Genomic DNA, 11,261 nt, shown 5'->3' on the forward strand with positions numbered 1-11,261 from the left:
TGGGGAGTCAGGCCTTTCTCTGCCAACATTCCTGCTGAATAATCACACAGCTCCATTATCTGTGGGGGAGTCCTCTCTTCCAGCGTTCCCTCTCCAGGCTGTGCTGCCTATTGGGAGCTCAGGGATAGAGCTGAGAGACACCGCGGGAAGCGTGTCCTGAAAGCCCATGCAGATTGCAACACTATCACTTATCCCTTTCATGCTGTCTTTCTCCATAAAGAGAGGGTCAGTCACAAAAGGCCGCCTTTGTCACTAAATAACCACGGTGCTGGTGCCTTCCCTAAGACTTTTCTCAACTTATAAGTGTACAGGGCACAACGGGAGCACAGTGAACAAAAATGCTGAGCAGCATGAGCCCCACCATCCTGATGTCTACACGGATCTCTAACAGGAAAGACACAGTGAAGCCTTCTATTAAGTTTTTACTTGGAAACTTGACAACAGCTTCCCTGTATTAAAAATACCTCAGACTACACTTTTCCAAATTAACACCACTGTCTCAAAGCCCTTTGGATTTGAATATTTGCCATACACACTATACTTGGACTTGCATGCTTGTCAATCACTTGTTTGCATGGAATCCTTTAAAATCTTTACTTATTTGTACAAAAGTGTTTTGACATTAAAGTAGAACGGAAGGCAGAGAGATGAAGGCTGGACACATTGCTCTGGCTTCCTTGGTCTGTCCTGCTCTTTGTGAATTTTTGAGGGGAAATAGCTGGTTGTTGTTCTTTGAGAGAGGGGGGTTCAAGGCAGTGAGGGTGTGAATGGCATTGGCTGGCACGGGCTATAAATACAGAACTCTGGTTTCTAGTGTACATTTTCAGCACAGTTTGAGAGGCTGGAATTTCCAGATGACGTGCTCGATGTATGTGGTGGGGGTGGAAGGCAGAAAGGATCCTTTTTTTTCAGGTTCACTTCTGGCTGTCAGTCAAACATAGCAATAAAATCAGCTCCAATTAAGGGGATATGCAAGGAATTTCATGATAATGTCAACACTCCATTCCATCAATACAGGGGTAAAGAAAAAAAAGCTTTTTCTTTTTTCTTTTTAAAGAGAAAACCTCAGTCACACTCAACTGTGGTATCACCAGATAAACAGTTAATCACAAAGGTACATGAAGTGGTTCACAATTCTTTCATTATCCTGTGGGGTTTTTCCTTTGTTTTTTTTTTTTTCTTTGGGGGCCCTGGTTTCTGTTTCATTTGCTTTCTGATTACTCCAGTGCTGACTTAACTTTCTCTAGCAGACTGCCTTCAATTCTCTAAGAGGTTCAGCTTCTCATCCATTAACCCCTTGCTGCAGGGAATCTCACTCACATAACCTTCGAAATAGAAAACAGATAGAGAGACCAGAGTACTACATGGAGAAAAAAGCCCAGCTCTGGACTCGCTCCCATCTCATGTCACCTCTAACTTTCTGTGTGACATTAAAACATGTCTCAGTTAAAATAAAGCACTTACCAAGGTTCTTAGGCTTCTTAATATTCAACAGGTACTTTTAATCCTGTTTTTTACCATGTAGGAGCCTAAATCTACTTGTGATTACTTCCTTAGCTGCAAAATGGTCACAGTTATACTGCAACCATACAAACCATACAACTGATCTGTTTTGGATTTGTTGATCCAGGGAGAGGAGAATTTCCCCTCCAACTGTACTGATGTGGAGGCATGTCAGATCTGTAGCTGTCAGATTGCTACTCCATTTAATCTACTCTCATGTTCATTGGTGAGATCTGCAATTTGTAGCTGCTCCAGCTGACCCCACAATCTACAAAGACAATTTGGAGATGACTTTGACCTCCTCAATCCGTATTAAGATTATCTGTGGTGCAGCTGTGGATCAGGTCTGGGATAGTGCTTTTGTAACTTCTTGCCTACTTGGTATTCTGCTCTGTGCTGTTAATCCTGCAGAGGAGGATGATTTCATCAGAATTTGATGTATTAAGCCTTGTGAACATGTCAATGGTTTGATAGAAGTAATTGCAGTTACATCCATTTCAAATTTCTAATTCAGCTCTCCTAAAATGCCTTAGAAGAAAGCCCCAAGCCATTTTAGCATAGCTGCATGGGGGTGAATGGTACACAAACATAGTGCTGTGCCTTCTCCCCTCTCAATTTCTAGGAAAAAAAAAAAAAAAAAAGGAAAGCTGTCCACTGCTGATGAGAATATGTTTGGATCGAAGAACCTGCTGGATTATTTAAAGCTCTGCTCTACTGATAGCCAACCCTGGCTGTTAAAATGAGCTGTATGACTACATTCCCTGTAAAATGTGTGTCCATTTCCTTTCAGGTTGGGAAGCTGATCCAAGAAGCAGCTGGAAGGAGTAATTTGAAGAGAGTTACACTGGAGCTGGGTGGGAAAAGCCCAAACATTATTTTCGCAGATGCTGATTGTAAGTCAGCACTTCCATATTTTGCTAAAAACATGATTGTGTGATGTCTTTTTTCTACTTTTCTTCTTTTTTAAAACTAATTTTAGGGTACATCTCTCCTATAAAGTGAAATGAAGCAATACAGCTGTAACTAATGGCACTTTTCAATCTTACAGAAGCAACCTAAGGTGTGCTATCTCTTATAAAATACAATTTTGAACCCACAGATTCATAGTCAACAAGAGAGCAGAAAAAAGGTTACAACCAAGCATATAGACAGAGTGTTTTTTACAGTTAGTCCCACACACATTTGCCATCCTATGCTCTGCAGCAAGGTGATTTAGTGGTTTAAATCTAGAAATTCTGTTATTTTTTTGGTTCAAAGAAATTATAAAAAGGGAGGACTTTTATGTACACTTGACTTGCTAATCTAGTCAGTGCAGTATTTCTTTGTTAAGTAGCTGTAAAGTGAGATTATTCCATTTTTTAAATTTTCACAACTAAAGAATTGTGTATTGAAATATCCTCACTGCCACTGTCAGCAGGGAGCTGAAAATTTTGGCAGATGTATGATGTTGTGCAGCTGAGATTTCTGGCACCTGAGAAGGTACAGGACAGCTGTTTAGGACAGGATATAAACACAAACTGGAAGTTTCTGCTTAAATGATCAGCCACGAAATAGTTACAATGTTGATATCTAAATTGTCAGCAGGAGGTTTTGAAGTTAACACCCCCTTAAGATGAATGAGATGGGTCACACCATCTCTCTGAGCTCTTGTTTCAGGCTGGGTGTAGGCACACTGTACTCAATGCCCTTCCTGAGAACTTTGCAACCCCAATAAACAGACACATAAGGATTTGATCTTCTCATTTAAAAGGGGGAAGTGAATAGAATGATTTTGAATAACATGAATTACAGGAGATGGTTACAATCCTGTATCCATTTTCAAAACTTACCAATATCTGAAAAACTAGGGAAAGCTTGACAACTTCCAGCATATTTCTACATAGAAATGCTTTACCAAGTTGAGGATTGAAATTTCAGCCACAGTCATCCTGGTAAGCTAAAAAATCTCTTGTCAACTGGAGCCAGATGCAGATATTCCAGCCTTCTACCCCAGTTACTCATCTCCACCTCCCACCAGATATGCCCACACCTCAAATGTCCCTCACGTGCTAACTAAGATTTGAACACCTAAACTTTTCCAGTAGAGCAACACGTTGCCAGGAGCAGGTCTGTGTTATGACCTTCCACAGGGGAAGGACAACTGCTCTCTGGTCTTCCCACAATTACAACCTCCAGCACTTGACCTAAGACTTAAACTTCAAAGCTCTGATTATTTAAAAACAGCAACTGGCTCACTGTTCCAAAGGAGTTGTTTGTTTTGCATGAGGAACGCTGTGTGCCAAAAGTTAGCAGAAAGCATGATAAAGCTGTTGAAGGTTTAGTGCACCAAACAAACAGAGAAGAATGGTTAGAGCCCCTCATGGTGAAAACTGTTAACAATAGAGGAAGAAACATTAGTTAATCACAGCTATCCACTAGTGCTTTCAATCTCCATGGAGCTGCCAGGGAAAATTTGAATGTGGCCTAGGGAACACCCCATATAATTTTTCTAAAGACCACACTGAGGGCATAAAAAGACATTTCTGTTAGACAGAGTTTCTAGAATTTGTTGAAAGTAAAGCACAGTTGCTTTGTTTAGTCCATAAAAGATTATACTTTAAGCAGTGTTCCAAAGGGCTACAACTGGTAACAGAGGTATTACAGTGCTGTAGGGCATCACTGTTTAGGGATTGCTTCATTATTCTTGTCTAGTCAGTTATTACACCCAAAGTAAGAACGTGGCCTTGAATGTCTCTCCTGCTTGGACAGAACGTGTTAGTTGTATCTCCAGGGAAGTTAGAGAAGAAATCGAGGGTTGATTGTTCTCTAACAGGCCTATAATGTTAAAGCCTTACCCAGTCATCTGCATGGGTGAAGAGGAAATTTCTATGTTGCAGAAGAAGAATCTGGCTTTTTGGGAAGGACAGGTCTTGCCATTATCAAAATCAAATTCTCCCATGTATTTGGTTTGCTGTAATTCTCACTCATGAAGTATTAAACCCAGTGCCACATTGGGACCACAGGCAAATTTGCCTTTCCTATAGTGGTCCAGTCAGATGTATTTATGTGGGGCACATTCTTCTGAAGTTCCCTTAAGGGTTTTACTTGGTAAACGACATTTTGCTGGATATAAGACACTGGTGAAGTTGTATATCTTACTCCTGTTGACTGCTAAAGCACTGTCTTAACTTTTCCAGTGGGAATCATCCTCATTTCTGACCTGACACAACTAAAGGATGTCTTGATTTAGTTTTATTTAACCAAATCCTACTACTGAAGTTTCAGGAACGTGGCACTGTGTAACACACATAGCCCTGGTGCAAAGGCAGATTTGCCCATGGTATTGCAGTGCAACATGTGCTGTGTTGGTTTTCAGTGGACTACGCTGTGGAACAAGCTCACCAAGGAGTCTTCTTCAATCAAGGTCAATGCTGCACTGCAGGCTCACGGATTTATGTGGAAGAATCAATCTATGAAGAGTTTGTTAGAAGAAGTGTAGAACGTGCAAAGAGGAGAGTTGTGGGGAGTCCTTTTGACCCAACTACAGAGCAAGGTCCACAGGTAAAGGAGTAGAGCTTTGGCTCTACAGCCTAGGAGGTGCCTGCAAGTATTTAAACTCCACTAAGGCAGAGTACACACTCACTCAAGGTCCCAGACAGCTGACACAATACATACTTTCAAGATTAAAATTCTAAGGTAGTAAATAAGCTGTGCAGCTCTGAGTTGTATTCTTGTTAAATAAAAAAAGAATCTCAGTTTAAATATCAATGTTTGCCTCCCAGTTTTAAAAGCAAGATTTGGCCCTTCAGTCCCCAAAATACTGGTGTAAACTGTGAGAAGCTCTTAAAAGTGTCAGTGAGCACTTAACTGTCAAGAACTGTCTACAACCATAACTATGCTTGGAGATCCAGGAATTCTAAGCAGAAGATGGCCATAATCAGAAATAAGTCCTAAGAAAATGTTCCTCCCGCTAACAACCAGCTGGATTTATAACATTTTCTGGAAGTTAATCTGGGACAAAAACTAATGATCTGCTTTTTTTTGTGCTTGTAAACTAGTTTATTTAGCAAGAGCATGGGTTAAGCCACAAGTAAAAGGTGACACATCTTAAGAAGTCTGAGCCCAAGGTTACAGTCAGCACCTGCTTGTAGATCTTTGGCATCTGCAGCTCAAAGAGCAGTGAATGGAAGCAGGAACTGATTCACTGGAACATGACTTGTCTAAAAACACCTATTCCGACTTGTCAAGTACATGGTCTGCACATCTAACAGCTTCTTCTCTTTTTCAGATTGATAAAAAACAATACAACAAGATCTTGGAACTGATTCAAAGTGGCATCACTGAAGGAGCAAAACTTGAATGTGGGGGAAAGGGGCTGGGAAGAAAGGGATTCTTCATTGAACCTACAGTGTTTTCCAATGTAACAGATGACATGCGGATTGCCAAGGAGGAGGTACTCACACGTGTGGGCAAGATCCTTTCAAAACATCCTAAATATTACTTTTTTTCCTTTTGTTTAATGACAAAGACAAAAACCTCAGGGTGAAAATAATGACCATATTTAAAAAAAAAAAAAAGAAATCTATTCAGAACTCCTTATGCACACAGCAGGTGACATCAGCTGGGTAAGGAAGCTCAATTTTTTTCACTGATCGTAAGGTCTCAGATATGAAAGAGGAGATATGGGTAGAATGGACAAGTTCCCCTGAGGCACCTGCTTTGGGAAAATCATGCAGTTTTACAGACAGATATCACTATTTATCACAAACTTTTGCTGTGGGAAATTTTAAAGAGTATAATAGGAGATAGAGAGGATAATTAAGAAAGCAGTATAAAACAAGAATAAAATTTCTCTGAGGTGGCTAGTTTATTAATTATTAATCTTTGTTGCAGATTTTTGGACCTGTTCAAGAAATACTGAGATTTAAAACCATGGATGAAGTTATAGAGAGAGCCAACAATTCTGATTTTGGGCTGGTAGCTGCTGTCTTTACAAATGACATAAACAAGGCCCTGACAGTCTCTTCAGCAATGCAGGCTGGGACAGTCTGGTAAGCAGAAGTTATCCTACTCCCACTCTTGAAGATAAAGAGTTTGACTCACTATCATCATTTCACTTCAGTTTTGCACCCTTTGTTAAGAATATTTATGCAGCCTGTCCTAGAGTGGATCACTGGCCAAGCCATGGAACAGCAGTGGGAGGTGCTGTGGCTGCTCACTGCTGGGGAATGCTGCTGGAGCTGGAGAGCACCTTGCTTCCCAGGAGCACGGCAGCACTGCTGAGCAGCTTTACTGACAACAAACAGGATCAACGATCCTTTCTGGGGAGCACAACAATCCTGGGAGGTTTTCCTAAAGGCACAAAAGATTATGTACTTTCTACAACATTAAGAAACTGAGGAGACACTTCCTCTCCAGTCTTTTAGGAATAGGGAATGCCAACTCTAGAGTTTAGTAGCTTGCAATTCAGTATGTCAAACCTGAGTAAACTAAAGATGTGCAAGAAATGAGGGAGAAAAAGGACAAACTCAAATCTAACAGCTCTTTGTTATAAATTGGCACTGAGGTTTGGCAGCAGATTAACAGTTCATTACTGAAGATGTGTCCAAGGTATGGTGCTCTCCTCCAGCCCTCATAGGTCAAATCCAATTCTCCTTAGGAGTAAGAAGCAGACTGTTGTTTTTGCAGCATAAATCCCTCATTTCTTTTCAACACGAAACAAGTTTGTTATTACTGAGAGGTATAGAGTGTCCTTAGCTCCACAAGTCTCAGCCTGTCTCTGAGTTATCCAGAGGTCTTTCTGGCAGTGCAGCTGGACTTAATGCCTCTTCCTGTTACAGGATAAATTGCTACAATGCCTTAAATGCCCAAAGTCCTTTTGGAGGATTCAAAATGTCTGGCAATGGGAGAGAGATGTAAGTATCACACTGCTGTTTTCTAAATTGTTTTCAACTCTACAACTTAATAAATATTAATGAATGTTTCCATGCAAACTAAGATCCAGAAATATTCCAACCTGAGAATGAGGGCAAAATATAAGGTGACCTGTAATCATCATTGCCAGTTCTAAATGCAATTAATTTGCATGGTAAAACCACCTTTTTTAACATTGCAAACTAACTTATTGGAATTCACTTCTTATCCTGAAAGGAACTGAAAATTTCTGAATATTTTTCTGAACTTGTAACCTGTATTTTCTGGAAAGTTTTAAAGCCATATTAAGCATCTTTTCAGAAAGACTCTCTCTTTAGTGATGCTGAGTGCTTGTTGACTGGTTTGGTGTACTTGTTTCAGAGTTGTTTTGCCATGTATTGTGTCTCTCTTGGTAGTTTTTCCTTTCCTTTCTTCAGTTTTCACTATATTTATTAATATAGGTACATTTGAATTTCATAAAAAAGTTATCAGCTTGCAGATTTTTAAACAACAAAATCAGGCAAAGAGAAGGAAACAAATGTGTTACCTCCCTTTGAAAAAGACCACTTGCCATTATAAAGCTTTCTGTCTTTCTTATTCCATTTAGCACTAAGTACCAAATATTTTGAAATAGAGCTCCACACTTAAATATTGTCCCATGTACCTAATTTAAAGTCTTACCAGTTTCTCATTCTCATTACAATCACAAGGAAGTTTAGCAATTGCATCAGCCCCAGATTGGTTACATACCAAGGATTCAATTAATTTCTGTGCAGGAGGTATGTGTACCAGATATGTCTCACCTAAGTTTTCAAAATAGCTTATGGCTAATGGCAAACTCAGCAGTAAAACCAAAGTAAGGTCAAACTCTTTAAAACTTTAAATATGTTGAAGTATACAACTTGATCTATAAAATAAGCTTTATGTAATCTGAAGTATTTTCCCTCGTTAGGGAGTACTTTGAATAACACATTCATACTATTCACATTCATGAGTTATGAGGTGATCTCACACTGGCATAAATATGTCAGGTCATCTAACTCTTATCATTGTGAAAATATTCTAAAACTACTAAGCTCGATAGAGCACATGAGTAACTTGACACCCAGAGGTGACCCCACTGACTCCAGGGAGGTTCAACTGTGCAAGCAAAATATTCACATATCAATGTTGCAGAGTTCTTAAAAGGGGAGAAAGCCAGGCAGCACCCCAGCTCTCACGGAAAAATCTGTGGTAATTGCATACTTGATTCCCACTACAGCTTTGAAAGTATTCATCATAAATAATAAATGTTTGGAATGGCAATATTCTCCATCTCACAAAGATGCCTGAAAAACTACCTATAAGTAATTATTCTAGTCCTTTCAGAACCTCTTTGATCAGATATCACCTTCTAATTCACCTCCTCCACCCTGCATTAACACCTGCATACTTTTATTAAAATACCAGTTTCCTACATTCTTGTTTTTGAGGCATACATTTTACAGAACAAATAATGTTGAGTTGGGTAGTTAAAGGAAAAAAAAAAGTATCTCTACATAAGTGTGTCATTGCTAAGGTGACACTATATTACAGCCAGATCATAACTTGGCTCCTGTGCTGCCTGTGCCAGCACTGCATTATCTGGGACTTGTTTTGGTCCTGCATTTAAATTCACAGGTTTTCATCACACGTGGGCAAAAAATCAACACAGAGTTGAGAACTGTTTTACTCATTTTACACTCCCACAAAATGTAACAGAGTATGTTCATCCCAGTACTCATGTACACAAGATTTCTGATTGCATTAATGCTACTTACAGTATTCTTGTATCCTTGAAGAGGTCTAGAAGACATGGGTTTGGGTTTTTTTCATTCATGTTTCTTTAAAGCTTCTTATCACTACCTGGGAGATGTAAAATTTAACACATGTAACTAAAAATTGGGTGGTTCCTGCAAAAAAACCCTCATTGCTTTAATACAGAAAATATATTCTACTTCCACACTTGGATTGTACCTGTTTTGAGGTGGGGACACTGTTTGCTTTACATCCACAGCATATGGAAGGCATAAATTCACTAATGACATAAAGAGACTTCTCCATTACTCAAAATAGGCACAGGAAAATGGGAATACCTGTACTTCAGAGAAGACAAGTCCCAAAAAGCCATGCCACATCCACTCTAAACATCAGCAGAGGGGCCAAAGAGATGACCCAGGCTGCAGCTGACTAAAACAAAATGTTAATAGCATTCAGAAACACCCACTTTTAAGTGTAATCTATCCAAAGCAGAATGTGCTCCCCTCAGAGCCATGTGTCAGATGATGACTGGGACCTAGTAGGTGCCTGCTCTCTAGCAGTGTGGAGTTCTTATGTAATGTCCTGTGCCAGAACAAAACAAGGAATTCTACTGGGAATCATAGAAGGGAATCTGAGCAAGCTGAACTCTCTTCCACTAGATGTTTTGCTAGGGAGAAAAGATCATCTTTATCCATGGTTGTGAGTAGTTCATCTTTCATTGTGCTCAGTCTGAACCTTCCCTTTCTTGAGTGCAATATAAACAGTAATTTCACTAGCCAGTGGGGTAGGTCTTGGTGTTGGGACATTTTTCAAAGTCTAGAAAGGACAGAGGACATCAATTAACTCCCAAAACTCCATCAACAGACAGTGAGTATTTCTGGGTTTAATGTTGTCTATCTCCTTATCAAATTCTGAAGCCATCCCATTGCTCTGACCTAAACTGAACTGCAACTTTGGATTAATATCTTAACTTTAACAAGAAATCACTTTGCAGATTTTTGCTTGATAAACAGTACCTGGTATAAGCTGATGCTGCAATTTGTTCTTTAGGGGCGAATGTGGATTGAGAGAATATTCTGAAGTTAAAACTGTGACAATAAAGATCCCTCAGAAGAACTCCTAAAATGACAAAGGACCGTGTTGTGCAGAAGAGCACATGATGCCACCTTCTCTATTCCTTATGGAGACCAGCACTCAGGAATAAAAAGTGTTACACAATATATATTTAAGAAATTAAGTTGCAACATATATACTGGGCACATAACTGCATACATAATACAAACCAACTCTGCATGTTTTCATAAAACTCTCCTGAGAATCATTACATCTTTATAAAACAAATCATAACGAGATAAAATTGCTACTGGGCATCATTTAATAATGTTTCCAGCTATAAAACTGTTAAATGCAAATGCATGCACGCACACATTTATCTCTTCCTTAAATAAACAAAGTAAGTCTTACTGCTTTCAGGTTGCCTTCTCAAACAGACCTGCCTTGTACTGACATTGTAGTTTCAATCAGGGCTCTACAAGACACATTATATCCAAAACACTAGCAGTGAACAACACAAACAAATGTCATTGATGTTCTTAAAAAATAAAAGGCTCTGAATGGTCATGGCCCCAAACCTGGTGTGGTGGCAACTTTCCAATTAGCACGCCCACAGAAAGAGGTCAGACTAGGGAGGGAACAATCTGCTGCATGGCCAATGAAAGCCAAATACTTATCAGCGAAATTTGGCTTTCATGGCTCACAGCAATTTAGATTTCAAAGCTTATTTTCGTAATTACTTTATGTCTTGCTATAAGCAAAAAGTCCTCCTTCTTTTAAAGGAACTTGAAGGGATTTACCTGCCTGCCAAAAGAGCAAGGCCAGACAGGGTGGGTGGGTGTTAACGAGAACAGGAACAGATTCCAAGGCTTCACAGAATATTTTAGCTTTCACTGCTTGTCTAGTTTTGTTGTTGTTGTTGTTACTGTTGCTTTCACCTTTTCTCTTTTTTTTTAAACAAATATATGCACGCACAGGCTCCATTTATTTGTCTGCTATTAAAATGCCTGTGATTACACTGGGAATCATTAAGT

General features: G+C 39.4%; 1 protein-coding gene across 3 annotated transcripts in view; it reads left to right on the plus strand.

The window, feature by feature from the left end:
• The window catches only part of ALDH1A2 (aldehyde dehydrogenase 1 family member A2), a 55,152-nt gene extending 44,348 nt beyond the window's left edge, over nt 1–10,804 (plus strand). For all 3 annotated transcript variants that reach the window (XM_014874038.2, XM_088172486.1, XM_014874037.2), the window contains exons 8-13: nt 2,294–2,396; nt 4,859–5,043; nt 5,771–5,935; nt 6,376–6,533; nt 7,323–7,397; nt 10,225–10,804. In XM_014874038.2, coding sequence (XP_014729524.1) covers nt 2,294–2,396; nt 4,859–5,043; nt 5,771–5,935; nt 6,376–6,533; nt 7,323–7,397; nt 10,225–10,297 — 759 coding nt within the window. In that variant the 3' untranslated portion in view covers nt 10,298–10,804. The remainder of the gene's footprint in view (nt 1–2,293; nt 2,397–4,858; nt 5,044–5,770; nt 5,936–6,375; nt 6,534–7,322; nt 7,398–10,224) is intronic.
• Nucleotides 10,805–11,261: the final 457 nt, after the last annotated feature.

The sequence above is a fragment of the Sturnus vulgaris genome, chromosome 13, assembly GCF_052056855.1.
Source record: "Sturnus vulgaris isolate bStuVul1 chromosome 13, bStuVul1.hap1, whole genome shotgun sequence".
NCBI classification, from domain to species: domain Eukaryota; kingdom Metazoa; phylum Chordata; class Aves; order Passeriformes; family Sturnidae; genus Sturnus; species Sturnus vulgaris.